This window comes from Pituophis catenifer, unplaced genomic scaffold (assembly GCF_029215685.1).
Source record: "Pituophis catenifer annectens isolate HBS135680 unplaced genomic scaffold, rPitCat1.0.hap2 SCAF_1, whole genome shotgun sequence".
In the NCBI taxonomy this organism is placed as follows: domain Eukaryota; kingdom Metazoa; phylum Chordata; class Lepidosauria; order Squamata; family Colubridae; genus Pituophis; species Pituophis catenifer.
Window position 1 is genome coordinate 187067599 of NW_027256881.1, and position 26525 is coordinate 187094123.

Below are 26525 nucleotides of genomic sequence, written 5' to 3' on the forward strand. Positions count from 1 at the left end.
GCCAGTCAAACTCATGTTGTCTTTTCTGCTGGACAAATTTTATTTTCAGAGGTCAGAGACCACTAGTATAAAATAAAAAGGTGGGATAAAAATTCTATAAATAAAAGTCATGTTTTTTTAATTATTATTTTCCTTAAAATATACCTTGTTGGCCAATTTTAGTAGACATGCTATAAAAATAGATATGTCTCCCAAATCCTATGTTTTCAGATTATATGTTTCTTCTCCATTCATCTTCATCTAGATCATCATCAGAGAAATGCTAGGATATTACAATCCCTCTTAATAAGGCAAAATATTGGCCATTCGGTGTCCAATCCAAGTATGTTTTAATCCATGGGTGGAACTATTATGAAGAAAGTAACTATATATTTATGCTCTTGAGTTATTTATCCAGGAAGTTTAAAAATGGACTAAATATAATTTTGTAATGACATTGAAAAAAGTATTGAGTTGACATATATGCAAAAATGAATTATAACGTTCAGTATTTGGGATTTTTGTTTGTTTGGCTTTTAAGCTGCTACTATAATTTTCTCAAATCAATCCAAGACTTATCTACAATTTATTATGCTGGAAGCAATCATAACTCCATTTTGATAAATTAAATTAAATTTTGTGTATAAAATTCAGTTTCAATTTAAGAGTTCTAGAGAAAATTCTAAACACAGGTTTTGTGAATCGCCACTTAATTTCAGATATGGGATTAACTATATTGTGTGCAAAACATATTACCCAAATGAAGAAAAGGCAAAAATGTGAAAAACAGTTTATATTTATGCATACAAATATTTTACAAATATTTAACAAACAGAAGTTGAAAATTATATTTAGAAAAACTCCAGAGAAGAGTAAGAGGATTCAACTCTATTTTAAAGCAAAGTGCTTGTAGCATTGTTACTGCAATTTCCACAAAAGTGCATGAAACTTACTGTAAAAAGCATTGTATTCATTTCTGTATACCATAAAATGTCTCCAAAAGCAATTCATACATAGATGGCATTGTCGCTCACTACTGATTATCAGTTTGCTTTTACATTAACAAGTTTTTTAAAAAATACACTCACACACACATTCCAATTGCAAACCAATTGCAACTTATTTAAAATAGTATTTTTAGTAAGCTATGGTATAAAAGTTTTTTAACAACCAGAGTGCATAAGGGTATTAGCTCTGTAAAACATTTTAAACTATACAGATGTACCCTAATTCACCAGTGTAAAGTGAAGCAGGACTGACCCTTTTTCTAAATGCAAACCATGCTGGCTGATTAGCACAGTAGAACCACACTAATCCTGTCACTGAACAGAAGGCATGCACCGCTGCCAGTCTTCACCAAAATCTTGCTCCAATATACATTTGGAGTTGTCAACATCAGTGCTGCCCAGAAGCTGTTTGATAGTATAAACACTGCTATGCTTCCTTTTGGATGCAAGTTGCTTTTGCAGATATAGATCTATGATCAGGGACATGCTTTTACTTTAATCATGATTAAACTATTAATCACGTGTTCACAAGTTACACAGCTTATTTCTCCAAATTACTAACATACATAAGAAAGGCATACACACAAAATTCATACATAATGTCTCATATTGTTCATCTAGGAAACAAATTACTTTTTTTTGTCAATTCATAGTCATTTGAAATGGGTTTTATATAAAGAAGGTGCTCGTGGTGTATTCTTGATTTCTTCTAGATATTAAGCGGGTCTATTGTACAATAAATGGTTGCAATTTTGCAGCTTAGGTGCTTTAAATAATTTAAATAATTTTGAAAAAAATAGATTGTATCTTTTTCCTTTGTACTCATTAACGCACGGACACACACACACACACACACACACACACACACGACACAAAACCTAGTTCTCTCACTTCATATATTTGGCCTTTAATACTATGAAACCAAGGCTTAGTAAGCATGTTATTGAAAATTTATAAAACCAAAAATATTTCCCCCTTATGTTTTACAATGCTATACTGTATTATATAAATAGCTTCGGTCTACGCTAGGTTAATCTTGCCTCCTATGAAGTGCTACATACATATTCTATACTATTTTACATTATTTCTTATTCAGATAATATACTAAAGTAACCCAGATGTTTCTCCAAAACTAAACTAGAAGTAACTTTACAGAAAAGAGGTCTTGTTTGTTTGGTTAAAGGCACATTTGAGACCTTTTTGAGATCAATAAACTTTGCTGTCGTTGATTTGTATGTTTTCCTCACATCTAGTATTTCTTTTAAAAAAGAAAAAAACTGCACATCTATGCTGTATGAAACAATAACACCCACTAATCATATTACATATAAGAGCGTATTTTGTTTAATTTATTAATCTCCAGCCCACTCCAACCAATAGTAATTGTGTATTTGAAAAGAATCAAAGTTATGTCCATCTAGTGAACTGCTTTTTTTTTTTTTAAATTAAACTTTAACTATTGAGGAGATATCCTCTTAAATAAATATGTGTATCTCTTGCACCTGGTAAAAATCCATACTTGGTTACCTGCCGAAAGGCAAAGGAAAACAAGGCAGATTGTGGGCTTGGGTGCTGGAAAGGAATACCCTTTTAGGTGCCAGCTGCTTCTGACCCATAATAAAGCATGCCAGTCAACATGGACCGGAAAAAAACACCTGGAGGAGTCAAAATCCTCTATGCATTGGATTCATCAGGATTTGGAGGCTCATTGGCAACTGACTTTAACTCAGGAGTACAGCAAAGAATGACATTCCTCCCCAAGCTTTTATGGGCAAAACGGAAGTACATGATATGACCCATTGCGACGAAGGAAACAGAAATGATTACTAGCAGTCCAAAAGCTTCAGGGTTAGGAGCCAGTATAACCATGATGAAATGCAGCAGATCCAGAAGGTAATTCATGGAGTTCTGGACACCATTTATGATACCTCTTTCGGACTCTATCACATTTTCCTGAATCAATTGTGTGACTGTCAGGTCAAAAGACCAAAGGCCTATACAAAGCAAACAAAAGGAAAAAGAAAAAGGTATTTAATTCCAGTTGAAGCAGGGCAGGAGACACAGAAGAACACTAGTTAAATAAGCACAGATCTCTATACTTCAAACAAATCCTATTTTTTTTTTCAATTCAAAGCCTTGCCACCCCATTTTGAAAATATATACAATGGAAGCATTTTGCTCCAGTCTTCTAGTCAGAACAGTTCTGATGGAAAAAGGCTGGGATATGGAAATAAGATAACCACTTCCACTGCGTTTCTTCCTGCAATGCAGGCTACATTTTTATATATCCAGCAACTGTGATGATGCTATTTCTGCACCACTGAGATTTATAATTATTAGTCCATTTTACTTATCTTGGATTTGTTTATGAGAATAAGACAATTTCAATTATATTGGGGAAGGGAAGCAAGTCCTAGAACGCTTAGCTGCCTAGACATTCTAGAAGTTGCAATCCAATACATCATAAATTCTAATCCAACTGTATCTGGAGACCAGCTTGAAAATCTAGACTTAATATATGATTTATGACAGGTCCCACAACTACTACAGAAGTATAGATCTGTATTCAAAGAAGTACCATGAGTATTTTATACAGGAATGTACGTACCAACTCTTGCTACAATGACTCCCGCGAACAGAAGGCTAACAGAGATGAGAGACACTGGGCTGGGAGCTAATCCTGGATCAGAAGACGTTGCATTGATCAAAGCAGGCATTTCAGTGGTAAAAGCCATTTCAAGGAGATCGCCATCAGGCGCCAGGGTGGGTAATGGATTGCTTTCAAACAACCTAGCACTGATGTCAGCGAACGGGGAAACCGTGAGATCCAAAGGACTTCCTGGTGTGAACACTGAGATCACACACAAAACAAGAGAAGACAGCTGGGCTATTCCAGAGATGATGCCTGTGCGGATTAACCCACATTTGTTACGTAGCCAAGTGAAGGCTATTGTTCCCAGGATTCCAGTTAAGGCAGAGGCCCCCATTAATAAGCTTAAAGTGGAGCCACTCAATCCCTGAGTGTATGCATAGCCAGTAGTAATGCAGTCAAAGCCAAGGACGGTCATGTAAAGGAATGCCAGGGCCAGACCTGCAAGGAACACTGACTGGTTATAGTAGGAAACCCATCCATCACGGAATGTACTGAAGGGTTCGGCCATGCGAGAAAGGCAGCTAGTATTTTCCTGTTCAGGCTCAGAAACAGCGGTCTCTTTCTTGTGAATTAACTGGACTCCTTCGGTGCCCTTCGATTCACCATCTGCAGAAAGAAGCAGCAGATGAAGGATCGCCCATTCAAGCAAACAAATTTGCACCCATGAACAACAGACATGCTCTTAGCAAGAAACTTTAGAGCTCTGTCCTCAGTCAGAGCAGGTTGTAAACAATTTTGACTGACAGGTCAAAACTGGTTCTCACAGCATAGCAGGAAAGATTTCCCATGTCCCCACCCCCCACTCCATTAGAAAGAAGAAGAATATAGGAAAGCACCAAATGCTTCTCTTTCCTCATTTCTGCTCTTCTGACTTAGGGCTTTGGGTATGTCAAATCAACCCTTAGTGTCGAGTGCTTCAGCAGCAAGAGTGCCACTGTCTTACTGGCTTTTCCAAATCTTAGAATGGATTTTTAAAAGTCTACTATATAAAGAATCAGAAGGAAACAGAAGGAACAACGAACTCCGTCGAAGTAAAATGACAAGGAAGTATGCAGAAGAGCATGCACTCATTGATATTTGATCAAAGATAACTTCTGAAATCCTGTTACCTTTCTGTACATTGAGCTGCTTCAGTTCTGACTCTTCACCCTTTGAACCAGTTTTGTGAGCCAAAGCAGGCGTCTTCTTGTACACTTTGTAGAGCAGTGTATATTCTATACACATGGAGATCAGGTTCCAGCCAGAAATGAACCCACACCCTATCACTGGTGATCCAAAGGTCATTATTTGTCCCACGGCCATAGGAGCCAAGATGTTGGTCAGCTGATCAATCCTTCGTATGGTAGCATTCATATCTATAAGCCAATGCACAATGTCACAAAAATAATTCTCTTTTCTGTGCCAAATCTACACAATGAAAGGCAGTTTCAGAAGTGGCTTTCTGGTTCCTGAGCTATGGTGGTTTTTATGAGGCCGACTGAAGAACTGCTTACTTTACCAAGCAGCTTCGTCTCCTCTTTATTCTGTTTTTCAGTTTTGTTAACATTTATAAATAATCTCAACAATAATACAATGGAGACCTGAGTATTTAGCATTAAGATAAAGATAGGAACCTTTTTTATATTATACTTTCATTTATTTTGCAATTGTCTATCAATGTTACACTCATTTTTAATTGTACAACTTAAACAAGCTTATATTTATCAATATTTTAGAACTTATAACCCTGAAATAAACTTTTTTCTCATCTTTAAAGTTTCAAATTATCTGAGCTATTATGAACAATTTCTACCTTATACCATTATCTCCAGTTAATATATGTATTTCATAATGTATTATTCACAAGTTCTACTGCAATAAAACAATTACTGAAGAAAAAGGAATACTATTTCTTAGGCTTTGTAATTATAATTTTAATCTTTTCTTAAACCCTGGCATTATTTCGACTCTTCCCTGCATTTTTGTCTAATTTTACACTTGCTTTCAACTTTTAAAATCTGGTTGCATACATATTTGGCTTAGTATGAATACAATATTTATATTGTTTCATAAACCTTCCTAGAAGGCTATATAAAGTATGTTAAATAAGTATCACATATAAAAAAGCAAGTTGTGTGTATTCATTCACAAAAGAATAATATTTATTCTAAACAAGTATCACTGGATGCAAAGATATTATGCCTATCTTGAAGTCTTCTTACTCACACTAAACCTAAACCAGATAATTAATCTTTTATATATTATTGTCACATTGTGTTTCATCAAATTCTAGCATTTAACTAGTATTGCATAAAAAGCATATCCTTTTATCCACCATTCAACATTCCCATCATTCAACATTTTGGGTTGACTACAAATAGAAAAAAAACAGACTATTACAGAAGGAAAAAAGCACAATTTCCCCTTGTCTCAGTAGTCGATTGGTTACTTCTAATCTAACCATTCCTGTTACATATGTAAATTAGAAAATTTTTTAGAGCACAGCAACATTTCACTATCTACCTATGATGTAAAATGGTACATAAAATAAAAATATAGAGCATAAAGAATTTGGCATCATGCTATATAACAATTAGTTGCAATTCATTGTATATCTGAGAGTCATTTTTAGTTTCAACTAACAAAATCTGTGGGGTAATTTGAAGCATATTATTTCTATTTGAGTCTTTATTCAGTTACCAGTACAACTCAGAATGCTTAGGACTAAAATCTAAGGCTGCTGTTGTTAGTTTGCATCACAGGCTACCCTTCTTTCCATAAAAGAAGCGACATTAAGGTATCTTATTTGGTACAAATAGAATGGGCTTAGTTATTTGTAGAATTGCCTGCCTCCAAATACCTCTGCCTGCTGACTGAGTCAGCATGCTCCGAGTTCCATCATTTAAGCATGGTCATCTGGTGGGGCTAGGAGATGTGCCTTTATGTCTCTATGCCTGCCCCATGGAACAGCATTCCTCCCAAAATCCATATGGCCCCAATTCTGCCCCCCTTCTGAAAGGCTCTGGTGATTGGGTTTCTCCACCAGGCACAAAATAAAGAGAGTTTGTGAGCCAATCTTGATTAATTGTTGAAGCTGCTTCTGGCACAATGCAATTTATATTTTATTCTTTAGATGATAATGAGTATTTGTTGTTTTTAACTGCGTATGCCATCCGGAGTTGCATATTGAGTAGGTATCTACATAAATTGATTTGACTGATGAACAATGGAAACAATATTGTTTTGCAAAAAAAGTGATAAAGTAGTATTTTAAGGAGTATTACAATTTGTTTGCTAAATCTTGATGAAACTATAAAGACTACTTATTCATACAAATTATATAATTCTCTGATCTGTTGCTTTATCCAAACAACTAGGAAAAAAAAAGATCTGGAAAAGAAATCTAAATTCATGTTCTCTTGCTGTAATCCAGCAAAATGTGTGGAATTCAATTGTTCTTTTAAGCCAGTCACCCAGAATGAAATAAGGTAAACAAATATACCTTACCTGCTAATTTGCTTCTATTGTCACCAGCAACAACAACAACCCAGTCTCTCTGTATGGTGATTGCTGTGGCTGTACTGGCCAAATTCGCAATGTTTGCTATTGAGATGACTAGAATATAGCACAAGGTCTGTGGAAATGGAAAGAACTTATTTATGGAAAAGGTAAGAAAGTACAGGCCTTCCTCCCACTACTTAAATCAACCTTCCCTCCTGAACTGCTGCGTTTTGCATGAATTTTACATCTCAAGATATTTGGCCACATAGGGAGCAGACATAAACTGATCTCCTTACTCTTCCCTTAACCCATAGCCCCAAAGTCCTCTCCAAAACCATCTCCAGGATGTTCTAAAGACCTTTCTGAATGAGATTCTATAGTGAACCTAGTGAACATACTTTGTAGATACAGCTGTGATTTATAAACTATGGTATACTATATAGCTTAATGTAATATGTAAAATAAGCCAATGTGGCTTAGTCAGCAAACAGCAGTAATAATAAGACATAGCATATCTTGATATAATCCCTCTGCTTAAGGATATCAGGCTGGCTGCAAAAATGACCACTAGATACCATAATATAAAACATTGTAGCTGTCTGAAGTTTTTGCAGTCCGGATCTCTCACTCTTTTTAAGAATCAGTATATCTACATTTGCAATCAGTTCTTTGCGATTGGTACTCACGTTGTACTAATGTTAAATTGTAAAGGCAAACTGATCTGGTGTAAATGTAATTGACTGTATAAGTGTTGACAATTAAACACACTAAAGTTTAAAGCTGATTAAAAACCTACCTAAAGCTTGTCCCAAAGGTGCTTTTTGAAGAGGCAACTGGACTTTCTGGTTTTTCTTTGAAGACGTTTTGCTTCTCATCCAAGAAGCTTCTTCAGTTCTGGATGAGAAGCAAAACGCCTACAAAGAAAAACCAGAAAGTCCAGTTGCCTCTTCAAAAAGCACCTTTGGGGCAACCATGACCTGGATGACTGAGAATCTCCATAGACATCTACCTAAAGCTTGAAGCTGACTACAAAACGTGAATGTATTTTTCAGAGAACAGTTAATAGCAAAGTACTTTGTATACGCTTATAAATGCTTTTAAGTTCTGTGCACTTACAAGAAGCCATCCTTGATACAAATTTATAAGCTGTGCTTTAAACAGGAAGACGATCATCAGAAGGATGCCACACACAATGACTGATGCATTCTGCACAATTAAGGACGTCTGGGCTACTGTTTAGGAGAAAAGAAAGGGAAAGGGTGCACAATGTCAATACTTAAAATAGGAAACATTTCAGCCTATTATTACATCAAGATGTTTACACCTATTTTCAAGGCAACATTTTTACGGCAATGTCCTAAATATGGACTTAACAAGTAAAAGAGTGTGAGACATTCATCTCTGCATTAGTGCTTAAACAGCACTAGACCATGGACGGTTCCTTCCTGGTGTGAAAGCATCACTTTCAAATTGCTAACGCTATTACCAAGGAGGAAACACCCAGCTTGAGTAGTTGATGTTTACATCTAATGGACATTAATTATTCAAAATTAGCTTTGCTTAGGCTAGATAATTATTTGTGAAGTATTTAGCCAAAAGACAAGATTTAAGTTGTATTAATAACATAAACATATTAATTTTGAAGAGTACATAACATAATTACAGAAGCCACGGAAGTATGAGGTAGCGTCCCTACTGTGCATTTTTAATAAACAGTTCAAATTACTATTCTAAAGTAGTCGCAGATCCTACCGAGTCATGCCTCATTATGGAGTAAGTCCCAGTGAAGCCTGCAATTCTTGAAGAATAGGTAAACACAGATATGACTGGGCAGTCTATTTGTTATTTGCATAGCCATTCTGAATGAGACACTTGTTCTTTACATTAATGTCAACAGAACTAGTATTTTTTTTTTTAAGTTGGGATGTAAACCTTTAATTTTGCATTAGAGAGAAAAGTCTCTTTTAAATCAATCTTGATATCTGGTGCTTGATGAAGATGATCATTCATTTTTCTTGGCAGCAATACAAAAAATGGTTTACCACCTTTTTTTTTGGGGGGGGGGGGGTTGTTTAATCTATCAGTCCAGTCCATGGCTTTCATGTGGTTTTCATGTAAATGGCTTTTCTGTAGACTTTTCAGAGCCTTCCAAAATCAACTATCTTTGAAACCGTAGGGAAATCTTTGGCTATGCAGCTGAGCATTCTATTTTAGGATGTTCAGTAAGTCTGGTAAAGTTTTTCAAGCTTAATTAGGTGCAACTAGCCAAATGGGCACACTTGGCACTGACACAATTGTTTCAGCAAATTCCATGCTTTTTTGTGATTTAGATTTCCCTTATTATATGCAAATAGTCTTCAATATTGTATGACACTACTAACCTTTGAGCCTTGAATTCTTGTCTACCCAGTCTCCAATAATGGCACCTAGAAGAAGAACTGATCCTGCCACAACCAATCCATAAACAGCAGTTAGGAGCAAACTGTTTCCATATAATTCAACCAGGAAGACAGACACTGCAAAATGCCACATACGATCCCCCTAGAATGAATACAATATGTTTAATTATTCATCGCTTTTTAAATCTGCAAATAATTAGAAAACTTTGGGCAGATTGCAAGGTGATACACAACATTCAAAATAAACATCAATAAAATAGCAAAACATACTGCTATATCACCTAAATATGTATATATTACATTTTCAAGTCTCTAGCAGTCTTTCTTATCCAAAATGGCTAGATTCTCAACAGTCTTAGTAATTAGATTCATTAAAAGGAAAATAGGGATAGGTTACAGAATCTTGAGAACAGGATACTTGGACTATTCTGCCACTATAGTATAGTGTTTATAGGGTTTATATCACAGTCTAAAGATTCATACTTTTATTTATGTGTTAGATTTTTTTATCTTGCCATTTACATACATACATACATACATACATACATATATTAATATATTACACTAATTAATATCAACATCTACACGGGGAGGCCATTGCTAGTATCATCAATGATATACATACAAATTGAAGGAGGGGCTGGAGGTGGTTTTTTTTAGTAGTGGTACTTTGCTAAGGAACACCTTGTTTTCCTTTCATTTTTTCACAATAAATCTACTTATGTCTGACAAACTTTCAGTGTGAGAGAGAAGGTTCTTATATAATTTTTGTTATTTACATTTACTGTTTTTATATTTGCTGTATTGTAAACTTTCTCTGCACTGAAAACAAACAAATAAACAACCTTCAACCAAACCTACAATTATAACATTAATATTTTTGGATTGCATGTCCACTGGAATTTGTGAATCTCAAAATATCTGGAACTTATCATCTTGGAAAAGACTCTCTTAAGACTTGCATTCTGTCTCACTGATAAAATGCACCATCTCTTAATGTCTAGGCTGGCAAGAATTTTTATTTATTTATTTCTTGAACTTAAAGATTGCCCATCTCACTCACAGAACAACTTGGGGCGGTGCCAGTTGTTTTGTCAACTTTTATGTTTGGGTTTTCTTATAAGTCAAACAGATTCTTAGAGGAAGAGAAAAAAACTAGCATTGATGAAACACAAGGTTACAAATACCCTTCACTTGGCCTCTTATAAACTTTTCAGAATAAGGCAAGGTGTATTTGCACTGTAAGTTCCTCATTAAGAATCCACCCAAGTGTTATAAAGTATATGAAATTGGCCCAATCTATTTTATGTGCACTCCTAAAGGTATTTCATTTTTCACTGGCAAATATCAATATTGTATATGGGTTGATGAGATAAGTTTGTTAAGAAATCATGGTTAATATCAACTCTTTGGAATGTACTTTTTAATTCCCGGTTTGCTTTTGCATAAGGTATAAACTGACCACAATTTAATGAAGTTACCACTGGTCTAATAAGGAAGCAGATTCATTGGGCTTTGAAAATGTAATTACTTTTGACTTTGCCATGAAGTAGAAGCTACAGTTTTTAACTCAATATGTAAGCTTGCTATTGTTGAAGTTCTAGCATGAGTTTCTTACTTTCTAATTAATAAATAACTTAATAGCTAAATCAGCAATATTGATATTTACTGAAATTGCAGTATTTCTAAACTTCTTGATACTTTACACAAATATTTATTTGCCTGTTTCTTTCTACTTAAGAAAGAAAAAATGATTTAGTCATTCAATATTACTGTATTTGGCTGTTTGCTTTCCACTTAAAGAAAAAAATGATTTAGGCATCATGAATGAGTGTAAGCGATCATTAATGAATTAAGCAGAAATTTTTATAAATATATTCTGGTATACAAATTACATAGCCATTTAAAATTATGCCATAATTCTAAATTTCCAAAGACAATACAATGAAATAAATAATGCTTAATTCCTTATTGGATCATAGTACTAGTCATATAATTCATTAAATCAAGGGACAATCAAATATGCTAGTGTTATGGTTATTGTTAATTTTAACAACTGGAAAAGTGATTATCACATCAAACACATTATTATGATAATGATAAAATGATAGACATCTTTTGGACATTTTAATGAGGATGGCCATGATTTTAAATTTTAAGAGTTGCTATCCACGACAAAGAGCTGACCAGTCACACTATATACAATGCTTTTATATTAAGTTCTTACAATAATTAGTCACTTTACAACCAAGTCAGATTTAAATCAAAATGTAGGTGTCAGGTTCATCAACCCAATACTATTTCTATCTCTTTCTCATACATACGTTTAATCATAATTTTAAATATAGGATATATTTTGAATGTTGTTTCTAATTTACTTGAGTATTTTTAAGTAGAAAAGCAAGTAAAAATAGATTGAGTAATTATTTTTTTTCTTAAGTCCAACATTGTTGCCAATCAGATATTTTTCACATAAGCTCTCTTACTACTGCAGTGAAAAATAAACAACTTTTTATTCAAATGTAGAACAATGCAGGAAAAGATGCAATAAGTGAATATTTAATATAAGTGAAAACCAAACCCTCTTCTAAAATTCTGAAGATTATAAGATTTAGCATTAAACATTAATAGGTCACAATTCATAATAATCAACGTAACTCTTAAAAATCAGTTACTAAGCTAACATAAAAATTACCAACTGCTTGTTTTAAACTGTTGCTCGGAAATGCAATGTACTCTATCTGCTTTTTTAAAAAGTTTTGCTTCCTCAAAAATGTGATGCAAATCCAACTTCTTGAACAATTAATTGCTACAAGTAGTTTCTATTTGCAATGCAAAACCTCAAACTTCTTACCCACAGAATATTAAAAATTACTAAAAGAGAGTTAAATCCATTGATGATTGTGTTGCAAGCATTGCCTGAAAAAATGGAAATGTGTCAAAGAGAATAAAAATGCCTCAAATCAGATGCAAAGTTCAATTTATTTTGTACTTAGTAGGTTGAGACCAGCCAATGACTTTTTAAGTAGATATATTAAAACCAAGGGAACAAATTCATAAATTATCAAGTTAAGGTCCACCAATTTCAAAAGATCTACCCTTAAGTATGGCTGCATCTGGACCTACCATTCAACAACTGTATGAGATTCTTTAAAATCAGTGAATCATGTGTTTTATCCATAAATTAAAAAGTCCAAAATCTAGTCCTAATTGTAATATTACTGACTGTAGGAGTGATTTCACAATTTACACCAGAGCATAATTTAACAGATGTATTTTTGCTAAATATAATATAGTAATATAAATGCACATGTATCCAAGTAATTGTAATACATATTAATTACCCTCAAATCAAATGCAAATTCCTGTGGTTTTATTTCACTTACCCAAGTGGACAGGGCATGTCCAAAGTACAGGAGGACTTTTGCAGATGTCAAATAGTTAATACAGGATTCTAGGATGGAAAAAACAAAACACTGTAATGAACACAGGTTGATGCCTGGTAAATTACTGACTGCAAGTGTTTGTTATTACCATCATTGTTCAGAATCTTCTTTTAAAGAATTAATTTGAATTAGATTAATTCAAATTTTACTTCTACTACTAAGGTAGCTTGACAGTTACCCATTAATATATTTCAAGAAATACTTGCCATCCTTTAATAGTAAGTTTTTAAAGTGCCTTATAATACCTTTTGCCAGCAACATATTATGGGGTTCTGATCATCTCCATTACTCCCATTCCATGTCCCTATATCCTTCATCACGAATATGTTTTTATTTCTAGGTGCTGTACATTTGGAAGGGCCACTCTCCAATCAAATATACAAGGGATAACTGGATTCACTTACCGGTATTTTAATGTAGAAAGTTGTCCCAAAGACATAAAAGCAACTGTATAAACTTAATTTTCTGGCACAAAATATCCCATTTGGGCATGGTAAGTGGAGGAAAAAAACACCCAAATCATACAACCTGCAGAAAGCACAATCTACCTGCAGTTCTATATATATGTTGGGCTATCTGTTGGGCTATATATATGTTTGGCTGGCCTGGACTGATGGGGTTTTAATTTTTAACTTGTTAGTCTTAATTGCACTTTTAACTGTTAAATTATGAGATTTGGATTTAATTTCTTTTAACTTTTTCATTAGATGTTTTTTACTGTTATGAGCCGCCCTGAGTCCGGCTGGAGATAGGGCGGCATATAAATCTTAATAATAATAATAATAATAATAATAATAATAATAATAATATCTGCAGGTTGTATGATTTGGGCCATTTTCCTCCGGTTACCATCCCCAAATGGGATATTTTCTGGCAGAAAATTGAGTTTATACAGTTGCTTTTATGTCCTTGGGACAACTCTCTCTCTCTCTGTGTATGTGTATGTATGTATGTATGTATGTATGTATGTATGTATGTATGTATATATGCAAGTTTTGGTGTATTCGGGCCTTTTCCCCGTGTAAGATTGAGAGTATCTTGGCCAAGATACTCTCAATCTTACACGGGAAAAGACCCGAATACACCAAAACTTGCATATTTCTACCCGTGAAAATCTACGAAAACACACACACACACACACACACACACAGATCATTTTCTATGTGCAGGAGGACATTAATCTCACCAATGTCATTCTGGACACGAATGTCATGTCTTATTGAACAGTCCACCAGGGCTTGCTCTGAAGCATCTTCTTTTATCACAAGAGCAAAAAGGATTCCTATAGCAACATTCCGGTGGCCCAATATTATTTAAACCCAGTTTCTAAAAGAAGCGGGGTTCCCGCACGCCTGGAGAGTCGCACAACTGGAAAAGCCTCCATCTCTTCCCGACAGTCCACTTGATGCTCGAATTGTGCTTCCCTCCCCACCCTCCTCTTTCCCCGGTTCCCCCCACCACCACCACTCCATCCTTCCACCCATTAGCCCCACTCGCCTCCCCCCCACCCCCGCCGGGAAAAGCGCCTTCCCTGCGCGTCGCGCCCACTTGGCCCACGCGCGTTTAACCCTTCCAGCACAAAACGCAACCTCGACGGCTTTCCCACTGCTGCCGTTCCCAGTAAAGCCCACCCCATCGGGCTCCCGCACACTCACCGCAACAGCCTCGGCTGTTTTGTTGTTCTGTTGCAGACCGAGCCATGGCAATCCGGGGTCGCCTCTTCTCTTTTTTTTTTTTTTTGCTCAGTTGCGGAGGCTGTCAAGCCCTTTCAGGCGCAGAAGCAACAGAGAGAAAGAGGTGGAAGTAGATGAGAGTGAGATACAGAAAGCAGAAACACGGGGCGATTCAGGATGGGGTGGGGGCTAAAAGGGGTGCAGGAGGACGCAGCGGCTTCTCTCTGTTTGGTCTTTCCAAACTTAGCTATCACTGTAGCTGAAGTTGGAAAGGAATGGCCTTATGCCCAGGCAGAGGCCAAGAACGGCCCCGAGAGAAAAAAAGGGGCCCAGCGAAGAGCCCGCCGCCCTCGTCAGACTCTAGCCGCCTCTCTCCTCCGAGCCACAGCTGCCCGCTTGGACTCTGTTGTGCCTTGCGGGAGAGCCGCCTGTTTATAAAACGCTGCCCAGAGGGGCCGAGCCGAAACGGAGGAGAGCCCGGGAATCACCTATCAGCGCCCAGCTGATCTGCATATCTCCGCCCGTCGGTCCGTCCGTCTGGGGTTCTTGCGCTCGGCCTGCGACCTCGGGAAGGAGGTGGTGGAGGAGGAGGAGAGTTTGGGGTTCGCGCGCCCTTTGGGGAGTCTGCGACTGACAAGAGGGGGGCCTTTTATACTTCTGGGAAGGCTGACCGGAATCTCCACCCCAGAGCACCCTATTTGCACCGAAACAACACAACACCCTGAAATAAAATGCAGGGCGTCCTCTTTGGGCAGCCTCTGCGTTCCTCCCGAAAGTGTTTAAAACCCCAAAGCCGGCGATTCCGCTGGAAACAAAAAGTGTACGGGGTGGATGGGTGGGTCGTAGCGATCCGAAGATATTTTGTTATGTTGTACATCATCCCCCCCCCCCACTTTTTAATAAAAGTTTATACGTTTTTACTTTGCCGGGGATTTCTCCCTGCGTCTTTTTTTGGTTTAGTTTCTCTCCTTTTGGGCTGTGAATGTGGTTTGTTATTTTTTTGTGTCGAAACTTTATTTTTATAAGCCATTGGGGGACTTTTTAATGGGAAGCCAGTCGTGGTATATGTATATTTTATAAACGAATAAAACCCAATTTAAACAAATAATCAACAATGATATTTTTTTCTGGTGCAAATATGTCAGGCCGTTAACCTTTTGTTTAAAAGCTGTCTTTTCTGCTGGTCTCTCATTTGCCTGCTATTGTTTACTTGGGCTACTCAAATTTTCCTTCTACTTTATCTATTCTGAGCATTTATCAGCTTTTTCAGGTGAATATTTCTGTGGTTGGCTTCCTTACTGAGGACCAAGAAGGCATTTGGCATCAGAAATGGAAAAAATACCCCTCCTTCCACTGCTAAGTAGAGAAATTTTAGTAAAAATAATTGACCCTTTTTTCTTTTTTTCCATGCAATATCCTTATTTGGCAATTGAAAATTTTAACTTAGGAAGGGAAAACTTATACATTTAAACCATACCCTTTTCAGCCCCCCCCCTTCCAATCCAAGTCTCCTACGCTGGAATCCTTGAAAATGGAGGCATACCCCTGAAAAAGAGCATTTATTTTTATACATGGAGAAATGCTATAAAAATTTGCTGTAGGGCCTATTTGTAGGTAGTAATGTCAAAGTCAATAAAATGTGATCAGTTGGGAATCGCCAACAGTAAGATGTCATTTTTACCTATTTGGACTAATATGTGTAAAGAAAGATCTTTCTTTTTTTCTAGTTGGCAGGTTGACAAGACTCTTTCATTACACTAGTTCTTTATCAAAAAACAGTGGTTCCTTTTAAACAGTGTTTTCCTTTTCAATTATTTTCTTTGTTACAATACATGTAATTTTCTTGTTTCCTTGTTTTTATATTTTGCAATGAAAATTTTGCTTGTTTTACTATTGTTGACTGCATCCAAAATTAATTGAGAGCTTTTGGCAAAATGGACAATATAAGCCTTTTCTCACCAAAATGTTAGTCTGAGACATTTTCTTGGAAGGACTGATTATAAATGAATGGGAAGGGAGGAATCTTAAAATGGAACCTTTTTATCATTTCTGTGTAGTTCAATGGTACTTTGGCATCATGAGGCAACTGGGGATAAAAGAAACATTGAGATTTTTTTTCTTCAAAAAATGGATAAATTAAAGGGAAATGATGTACTTGAGGGGCTTAATTTGTGTTTAGTTAGTATACACAATGTCTTTAACCCTCATCCTAGAATATGGGAAATAAAGAAATAAAAGAAATAAAGAATAATAGATTAAAACATGCAAAGTGGCATTTGTTCATCGGGAAGCATTAATAACTTTTAAAAAGGTTTCCAGGAAAGATTTCCTTCTTTGTGAAAGATGTTAAGCACTATTAGTCCATTTCAGTTTCGGTCAAAATATATAACCTTCCCAAATGGAGTTGAGTGCCAAATAGTACACATTTATGAGAGTTTATTTCCTGTCTAATGCACCTCATTAAAACTCAAAACTCAGCAGCACTTTTTCGTACGGCTGTTGATAAAAACAGGATCGAAACATGATCACCAACGTCCGATGACGGATATGGCACCACAACAACAACAAGAAGAAGTACCTCATTCCTTTTCTAATGGAAGCAAACAAAGAAAGACAGTACATATCAGCTATATCTTCTGTTTTCGTATTGTGGTTGGATGCAACTGACAGTTAAAAGGAAAGAGCCACTAGGAAATCATCTTCCAAGAATCCTATTTATTGGAATCTTTATGCATTAGTCTATTGCACAGTAGACACTCTGGACAATAGTAACATGAAGAATAATATAAACAATATATGTACATATAGTTTACAAATGTTTTTGCACATTAAAACTAGGGCCTAGTAATCAAGTCATAAAGTGCAATTAACTATTACAGAGCCTTTGGGAATGGGTGGCATACTAATACAGTACAAAAGTAAATATATTATTAAAGATCAAATGAACAACAATGTCTTCCCCAGCCATTTATAGGAAGAAAAGAGGAAACTAGCCCAATCACATTGGGGAGAAAGCTCCATAATAAGGAAGCTGCTACAGAAAAGGTCCTGCTTCCTTCCGAAGATCGGTTAAGCAAAGTGATGCATTTCCTGTTTTTCAGGGATAGCCCTAAGGGGCAGAATAGAGAATTAATACAAATGTGGAATGAAGAAACAAAATAAAGGGAAAAAAAGAGAAAAATGATTCAAGAAAAGAAAATATTCTCAGAATTATGTTTGCTCTTAACGTTTGCTCTTATGGATGGCATTTCAGCCCAAGTCCAGGCAATTCAGCCCATGCCAAGATATAAATTAAGCTTCAGAACAGGAATGATGTGCCATAATTCATTTCTATTATATTTCCTCATAAGAATATTTTAAAATCCAGAACATATTATTTTCAGAGGTTTCTTTGAGAGATTCTATTTAGTATCTTAATAATTTTTTAATCAAATCGTTCAGATTGGACATGCAAAACAATGTTTTTGTGAACCTACCAACACAAGACTCAGTGGAGAAAATGATTTATTTATTTATTTATTTATTTTTTAAAACAGACAAACATTTAGTACATCTATCATCCCTCCCCTGTGACATCTCGATGTTATCTTCTTCACTTCTTTTTATTTCTTCTTCTTCCAAAAGTTTCTTCTATCTTGATCTTCATCCAAACCTCTATGACAATTCAGTCCTATAACCATATTCTAATCATCAAGTTTTTATACATAATTATAAAATTAATCATTTGTATCTCTTTTCCAACCAACAATAAAAATAATTCCATATCTTAAAATATTCTAGTCAGTCAGAGAAAATGTTGAATACACGAATATTACTGAAGAAGAGTAACAGTATGCACTGAATAATTTATCTCGATAGTGAAGCTTGAAAAGATTATGAGCCAAAGACTCATAAAATACAGATCAAAAGAAAGGCAGATTAGAATCCATTTCATTCAACACATAAGATCTGATACAGTTCCAGACCTGCTTTTAAAATGATATTAAGAATCTGAGTATCAGCCAGGAGAGGTCCAAGTGAGTGCATTGAATCCATCTCAATCTGATTCACCCCAACCAGCAGTTGCTTAAAAGGAGACATGTAACGGATGCCCCTTTTGAGGAAGTGTATTGAATGCATTCAACTGTTTACTGAATTGAGATTTACATGCAACTGAAGCAAAAGTTTCTTAAGTCCTTCTCATGGCCATCTTAGAGGAAGTGTGCTTGTGCATGTGTGAGTGAGGCAAATTTATTTATTTATTTATTTATTTATTTATTTATTTATTATTGAAACTTGTATGCCGCCCTATCTCCAAAGGACTCAGGACTCAATAAAAACAAGCAAAATCAATGTTAAAAATACCCAATAAGATTATAAAAAGACCATTAAAATCCCCTTTAAAACCCCTTCAGTCCAAACCAGCCAGGCGAAATAACCATGTTTTAAGGTCATGGCAGAAAGAGCGAAGATTAGAGGCCACCCGGAGCTCCAGGGGGAGCTGATTCCACAGGGTAGGTGCGCCCACAGAGAAGGCCCGCTCCCTAGGGGTTGCCAGCTGACATTGTCTGGCTGACAGCACCCCAAGGAGGCCCTCCCTGTGAGAACACACTGGGCGATGGGGAGCTGTCGCTGGTCGCAGATGGTCCGCCAAATACCCCGGGCCTAAGCCGTGTAGGGCTTTATAGGTAATTACCAGCACCTTGAATCTCACCCGGAGGGCAACCGGTAGCCAATGCAGGTCCCGTAGGAGAGGTGTAACATGAGAGTGTTGGGACACTCCCATTACTACCCGCGCGGCCGCATTCTGCCCGCACATTCTACCCATGCAGCTGCATTCTGCACCAGCTGAAGCCTCTGAGTGGTCTTCAGGGGCAGCCCCATATAAAGAGCATTGCAGTAGTCGATCCGGGATGCTGTTAGAGCAACCATGTAAGACCCAAATAAAAGTAAGATCTGATCATGATGTTCCAAAATGTATTTATTTGCTGCAAGCAGTTCTTCAAAATGATAGATATTATACTTGGTTTTATAGAAATGCTAAACTGACGTAATTTGTCACGAGGCATCTGCTGCTGCTGAGTTTTAGGTCATTGCTGGAGGCCTGGCTATCAGTTGCAGGGACGGGTAATTTGCTCTCCCATGGAAGTTCTTGTTTAAAATATGCCCCGGTTAACCTGGGGTCAATAGTTGTATCAATGAATCACACTGTTCATCTTACCCATGGGAGGAATATCTTCTTGGTGAGGACCTTAAACACTGGTAAGAACATAAGTTAATGAATGCTTCTGTTAATAGAGAAGACTTAATATTATGATATGGTTGTGCCATAACAACACGTGTGAATAAAACATACACTGGCAGCATATGCACATGGTCATTTTCTTTGATAGATCACGTTCAGCATGTGACCGTGTCACTATCTGTTTGTAAACAAAAAACTTTTCCCCTGCTTTTATTTCAGTTTGGTTGTGGATTCATAATTGATAGCCTCCCCAAAAATGGTATACAAAGATACTTTTCTGCCCATATACAAATTTCAAAGCCAGATTTATAAGTAATAATAGACTCTAAATAAGAAATGTTTTGCTCTTCCATTTCAAACAAATGTTTCACATCATTTATCTATTCATTTCATTGCACGCTAGTGATCCACTGATGTTTTTTTTCTCTCCAGATGCAATAGGACTAATATAGTGAATCTTCTTCCTTATAACAGCTGGTTTGTGACTGCTTACAACCTGTGCTCAAAATGTCTAAAAACATGCTTCTGTGCTATATATGTGGCTATATTGCCACGTTAAAATGATGCATACTTCTTGTCCCGTAAACCATTGAAAGATCATAGACAATTTTGAAGATGTACATCTCAATGTTGGGTCATTAGTTCAAGGCACTCTTTGTCATCAAAACATTTGCAATTTTGATTTCATTCAAGGAGGAGACTGAGTACTTGAAACTTAAGTGTGGTGAACTTCCTGTTTTCTTACCACCAGCTAGCCTGAGCAATTTTGCAAAAAAATGATTTGCACGAGATGCAGCACCAAACATGTGACAGGGTGGATCCTTGGATAGGAACCCTTCAGGCTTCTCATATCCAGCTTCAATCAGTCAAAGGAGGCAGAGAAAGAATCCTGAGGGTTGCAAATGAAGGAAATCTGGTGGGTAGGAGGATGCATTCCTTTGAGGGCTAGATAAACAGCAGTTTTAAAAAAATCCCACGAACGTTATCAGGCAACAGATTGCAAGGAGGGAGCTGTTTGGATGCAGAGAGAGGGGAGAACTTTCAGAAAAGGTATTCTAACGAAAGTAGCCCTTTCTAAAAGTCATAGACCTGGGAATATTTCATGCCTGACATATGTTTGGCAATCAGATAATTCAAGCTCAGCTTCCTTCCTTTAAAACAGAAGTGGGAATTCAATTTCATCATCATGGGCAAGTTGCCTTGATGCAAATGCTTGCCGGCTAACGGTTCAGTTGGGGAACAGAGACAGCCCAGGCACAAACAGATATCGCCATATCCCAAACAAGGAGTGGGCAAACCACTCAGCATATTTTCCCATATCCACACAATGAATTCACATATAAGTGAATGCCTGCCATGGTAAGCAACTGAAATGGGAAAGGTATAGAAGACACAGTTGGGCTGTTTTGGGGGTTTCAGATGAAGATGAATCAAGTAGACATCTTTTTATTGTATACCAATCACTTTTCCATTGTTTGTTTATACCTGTCAGAAGCGTCACAGTTAAAATAAGGCACACTATATGACTGTGATGGTGAACTTTTGGCACGTGTGCCACAGGTGGCCCTAGTTCATCTCCAGTGCGCATGCACGTGCTGGCCGGCTGATTTTCGGATGGCCTTGCCCACGCTGCCCCTCCCCTCCCAGGAGTCTCCACATGGCCCGTTTTGGATGCCAGGTAAGTAAAGGCTTGTGCGGAGGCTCTGGGAGGGCACTTTCGGCCTCCGGAGGGCCTCCAGGTGTGTGGGGGGGAGGCTGTTTTCGCCCTCCTCCGGCTCCAAGAAAGCCTCTGAAGCCTGGGGAGGGCAAATAATGGGCCTTCCGGGCCCAACGGAAGTCTGGAAAAGGGCCGTTTCCAGCCTCTGAAGGCTTCAGGAGGCCTGCTATGCCCAAAATGGGGCTCGTGGGGGTCATGTGCGCATGCACGGGGGAATGCGGGGGGATTGCGCACGCATGCACAGGGGGTGTGGGGTGGGGTGGGGATTGAATTATGGTTGTGGGCACACGTGCATGCGACCCCCGCGCTCCCCCCGCTTTTGGCACGCGGCGGCAAAAAGGTTATCCATCACTGCTGTATGATATAACATTTAAAATATAAAATACAAGATTCAGATATATACAGATTAAACAGATCTTGCCCAGAAACTAGAAACATTAATGGTGTTCTGTTGCCTGCCACGAGGTCCTCAAGTGTGCATTGATCAGGGTATAAAGGCTGTGTTGTCTGCATTTTACCACAATCATAAAGGGCAGAAATCACCGGATAGCCCCAATTATTCAGTGCCTCTGGATTTTGAAATAATGAGTGGGAGGGGCAGGTATGACGGGTGCAGGGGGACATATCATGTGTCGGGGGTGCGCACACGCTGTTTACGAGCAATTGCGCACTCCGGCCCCCAATGTGCGACTCGTGGCCTGGGTTGTGCAGAGTTTCAGGCCCAGGGTCCATGGCTGATGTTGTGTAATGCCAGGTCGGTTGTTAATAAAGCCCCCCTCATTTGTGATCTTATTTTGGAGGGGGGTGCGGACCTGGCAGGTATTACGGAGACCTGGTTGGGCCAAGAGGGGGGGTCCCCCTCGTCGAAATGTGCCCACCAGGTTTCCGTGCATTTCATCAGCCAAGGGCCCAGGGGAGGGTTGGGGGAGTGGCGGTGATTATTAGGGAAAGTCTTTGTCCAAGGGAGACCACTGTTCCTCAGATAGCCCGATGTGAGTCCCTTTTTGTGAAGTGGGGCCGTGGGGTGCAGATGGGTTTGCTGACTACGTACCTGGCTCCCTGCCACGTAGCAGCGACCCTGCCCGAGCTACTTGACGTCATTGCCAGGGTGGCGGTTGATACCCCCAGACTTATTGTCTTGGGGGATTTCAACCTTCCATCCGTGGGTGAGGTGTCAGAGGTGGCTCGGGAGTTCATGGCTTCCATGACGGCCATGGACCTGACCCAGTTAGTTCAAGGCCCCACTCACATAGGGGGACACACTCTGGACTTGATTTTCATCTCTGGTCAGTGGTTGAATGATCTTGGTAGAGGGGACTTAGATATTAAACCCTTGTCATGGACAGATCATTCGCTCCTTCACTTGGACTTTCCTACCGCTTCCCCCTGCCGCAGGGAGACGGAACCGACCAAATGGTTCCGTCCCAGGCGCCTGATGGATCCCAAAAGATTCCTGATGGAGCTTGGGCCGTTTCCTGAGACTCTGACACACGACTCGACTGAAGAGCTGGTGGCCGCCTGGGAGAGTGCGGCCACCGGAGCTTTGGATCGTGTCGTGCCTCTGCGGCCTCTGACCCGATGCCGATCTCAATTGGCTCCTTGGTTCTCTGAGGAGCTGAGAGAGATGAAGCGTTGGAAAAGACGCCTAGAGAGCATTTGGAGGACTAGTCATTCTGATTCCGACCGGACACAGGTGAGGTCTTATATCAAGACCTACCTAGTGGCGATAAAAGCGGAGAAATCTAACCATTTTTCCGCTCTTATCGCATCTGCAGAGAACCGCCCAGCCACCCTGTTTAGGGTGACCCACTCCCTTCTTTGGGGGGAGAGTGCGGGAAGATCCCTTGCAGGGTCGATCTGAGGATTTTGTGCAATTCCTGCACGATAAAGTCGCTCGGATTCGGGAAGGCTTGGACTCCGACTGGGTGAGTCCGGGGGAGGAGACAAGGGTAGGTCTTGAGAATATTACCTGGGAGGAGTTTGATCCTGTGGCTCCTGAGGATGTGGACAGGGTTCTGGGTAGGATTAGTGCCGCCACATGTTTATTGGACCCGTGTCCCTCCTGGTTGGTACTGGCCTCCCGGGAGGTTACACGAGGCTGGCTCCAGGGGATTATAACTGCTTCTCTGAGTGAGGGTGCCTTTCCCGCCGCCTTGAAAGAGGCGGTGGTGAGGCCCCTCCTCAAGAAGCCTTCCCTGGACCCGGCTGAATTAGCTAACTACCGTCCGGTCTCCAACCTTTGTTTTTTGGCGAAGGTTGTTGAGAGTGTGGTGGCACGACAACTGCCCGGGCACCTGGATGAAGCTATCTATCTAGACCCATACCAGTCGGGCTTCAGGCAGGGGCACAGCACAGAAACGGCATTGGTCGCGTTGGTGGATGATCTCTGGAGGGCTCGGGACAGGGGTTGCTCCTCTGTTCTAGTCCTATTAGATCTCTCAGCGGCTTTTGATACCATCGATCATGGTATCATGCTGCAGCGGTTGAGAGGGTTAGGAATAGGGGGCACCGTTCTGCGGTGGTTCTCCTCCTTCGTCTCCGACCACTCGCAGTTCGTGTTGGCAGGGGGGCAGAGGTCGACCTCGAGGCATCTCGCATGGGGAGTGCCACAAGGGTCAGTCCTCTCGCCTCTTCTGTTCAACATTTATGTGAAGCCGCTGGGTGAGATCATCTGTGGTTTTGGGGTGAAGTGTCATCTGTACGCTGATGATACTCAGCTGTACATCTCCACCCCAGACCACCCCAACGATGCCCTTGATGTGATGTCTCGCTGCCTGGAGGCCGTGCGGGTCTGGATGGGGAGGAACAGGCTCAGACTCAACCCGTCCAAGACCGAGTGGCTGTGGCTGCCGGTGTCCCGATATAGTCAGCAGGTGCCATCACTGACTATTGGGGGTGAATCTTTGCCCCCCACAGAGAGGGCTCGCAATCTGGGTGTCCTCCTGGATGCACGGCTGTCTTTAGAAGAGCATATGATGGCCGTGGCAAGGGGGGCCTTTTACCAGGTTCACCTGATCCGCCAGTTGCAGCCCTTTCTGGACCGGGACGCCTTGCGCACGGTCACTCATGCCCTTGTTACTTCCCGGTTGGACTATTGTAATGCTCTCTACATGGGGCTCCCCTTGAAGAGCACTCGGAGGCTCCAACTGGTCCAGAATGCGGCCGCGCGGGTGGTTATGGGCACAACTCGTTGTGCCCGCGTGACACCCCTCCTGCGCGAGCTGCACTGGCTCCCAGTGGTCTTCCGGGTGCGATTCAAGGTGTTGGTTACCACCTTCAAAGCGCTCCATGGCATAGGACCCGGGTACCTTCGAGACCGTCTTCTGCCACCAATAGCCTCCCACCGACCAGTCCGTTCCCACAGAGAGGATCTCCTCAGGGTGCCATCGGCCAAGTTATGTTGGCTGGCGACAGCCAGGGGGAGGGCCTTCTCTGTGGGAGCCCCAGCCCTGTGGAATGAACTGCCCCCGGAAATATGTAAGATCTCCGACCTCTGGGTGTTTCGCTGCGCACTGAAGACCCTGTTGTTCCGCCAGGCAGGGCTATCAACATAATAATTTCAAATTGGGGTATTTTAAATTTTTGGGGTCTTAAATCGGCCAAATCTATTTAATTATTTTAATTTTTAATTATTGTTGTGTCCTGTGTTTTTAAATTGGCTGTACACCGCCCTGAGTCCTTCGGGAGAAGGGCGGTATAGAAATAAAATTATTATTATTATTATTATTATTATTATTATTATTATTATTATTATTATTATTATTATTTATTGGTTAATCTTTAGTGAGATTCACAGCCTTTGAGGCTGGTTAATAGCTCAGCAGCTCGAGTCCTAACCAAGGACCTAGGAACTGTTAAGGTATCGTCGGAGGATGTAAGCTGTTCCGAGTAAGGTGGTTTTTTGTAGAGTCAAAATGTTCAAGTCCGGCAAATTTAGAATTTCTAAATAGCGGGGTAGCCCTTTGGGAATTGCTCCGAGGGCTTTTATTATTATTATTATTATTATTATTATTATTATTATTATTATTATTATTGTTGTTGTTGTTGTTGTTGTTGTTGTACCCATGCACGGTCTATTCAACAATTTCCATAGTTCCCAGCTTTCGTCAGACCCAGGTGCCCGCTCCTCCGTTGATCCTGTCCCGTGTTGTTCTTTGTAGCTTTCCATAGGTCCTCTCTGCTTTCAAATTCTTTGAAAATTTAAAGCATTTCTTTAAGTGCCATATATAGCATTCTATCCTTTAAAAAAAATCTTGTGAATGAGAAGAGATTTCACTTTCTCCTTGGCCCATGACTGTTACAGGCCACTCACTGGTTTCTGAGAGCAAAATCAGAAGATGTTGTCCTCTCACTCCTGCCCCTTTGTAAAAGCACCCCATGATTTCCAGTTTTACCCCATTCCTTTGATTTCCAACTTCAATTCAAAACAGCTTTTTCCTAACCTGAGCTGTTTTATGCCCTTCAGAGGGGAGGCCTCATTCCAATTCTAAAGCAGCCCCAGCTCCATTGACTGCAGTGTCCAGAAAGTCCTTCCTCTCCAGCAGCTGGTCGCTGTCTTGTGCAGTTATTTCATTCTAGGCTTTCAGGAGATGGCTGTGGTTTGTTTTAGGGCAGTGATAGCAAACCTTCTGGGTGTGTCAAAAATTCCAAAAATGCCTATGTTGGCATCTCTGTCTCTCTCTCTTCTCCCTATCTAGTCATCCTGGACAGTGGCACTTGATGGCAGTGCTGAGGCTGGCCTAAAATAGAGGCTTGGGCCTTGACTTCAGAGCCAGTGCCACCCTTGCCACTCAAAAAGGCCATCTCATGCCATTCCCCAAGGTGTGCAAGTCTTGGGGAATGATGCAATTGCCCTGCATCCCAGTGCTTTCCAGGATCTATCTCACACCACTTACCTTCAGGCAGTGTCCTGTTTCTGTTGACAGGCCCCTGCAGCCTACCCAAAGC

The 26525-nt window shown here is 39.5% G+C and overlaps 1 protein-coding gene across 1 annotated transcript; it reads right to left on the minus strand.

Moving 5' to 3' along the window:
• Positions 1-756: 756 nt before the first annotated feature.
• On the minus strand, positions 757-15018 carry SLC40A1 (solute carrier family 40 member 1). Its single transcript, XM_070936745.1, has 8 exons — positions 14620-15018; positions 12905-12972; positions 9501-9660; positions 8236-8351; positions 7126-7252; positions 4749-4994; positions 3595-4245; positions 757-2980 (listed from the first exon to the last, which is right to left on the minus strand). Exons 1-8 carry the CDS (start codon positions 14663-14665, stop codon positions 2661-2663), a joined length of 1734 nt encoding a protein of 577 aa, XP_070792846.1. The 5' UTR covers positions 14666-15018; the 3' UTR covers positions 757-2660.
• Positions 15019-26525: the final 11507 nt, after the last annotated feature.

Excerpts from the sequence above, each read along its gene's own strand:
- SLC40A1 (XM_070936745.1), bottom strand. The coding sequence starts at position 14,665 with ATGGCTCGGTCTGCAACAGAACAACAAAACAGCCGAGGCTGTTGCG. Across the intron at positions 12,973-14,619 it reads AAACAGCCGAGGCTGTTGCG|AATCCTGTATTAACTATTTG; the intron begins GTGAGTGTGCGG and ends TTTCCATCCTAG. Across the intron at positions 9,661-12,904 it reads GACATGCCCTGTCCACTTGG|GGGGATCGTATGTGGCATTT; the intron begins GTAAGTGAAATA and ends TATTCATTCTAG.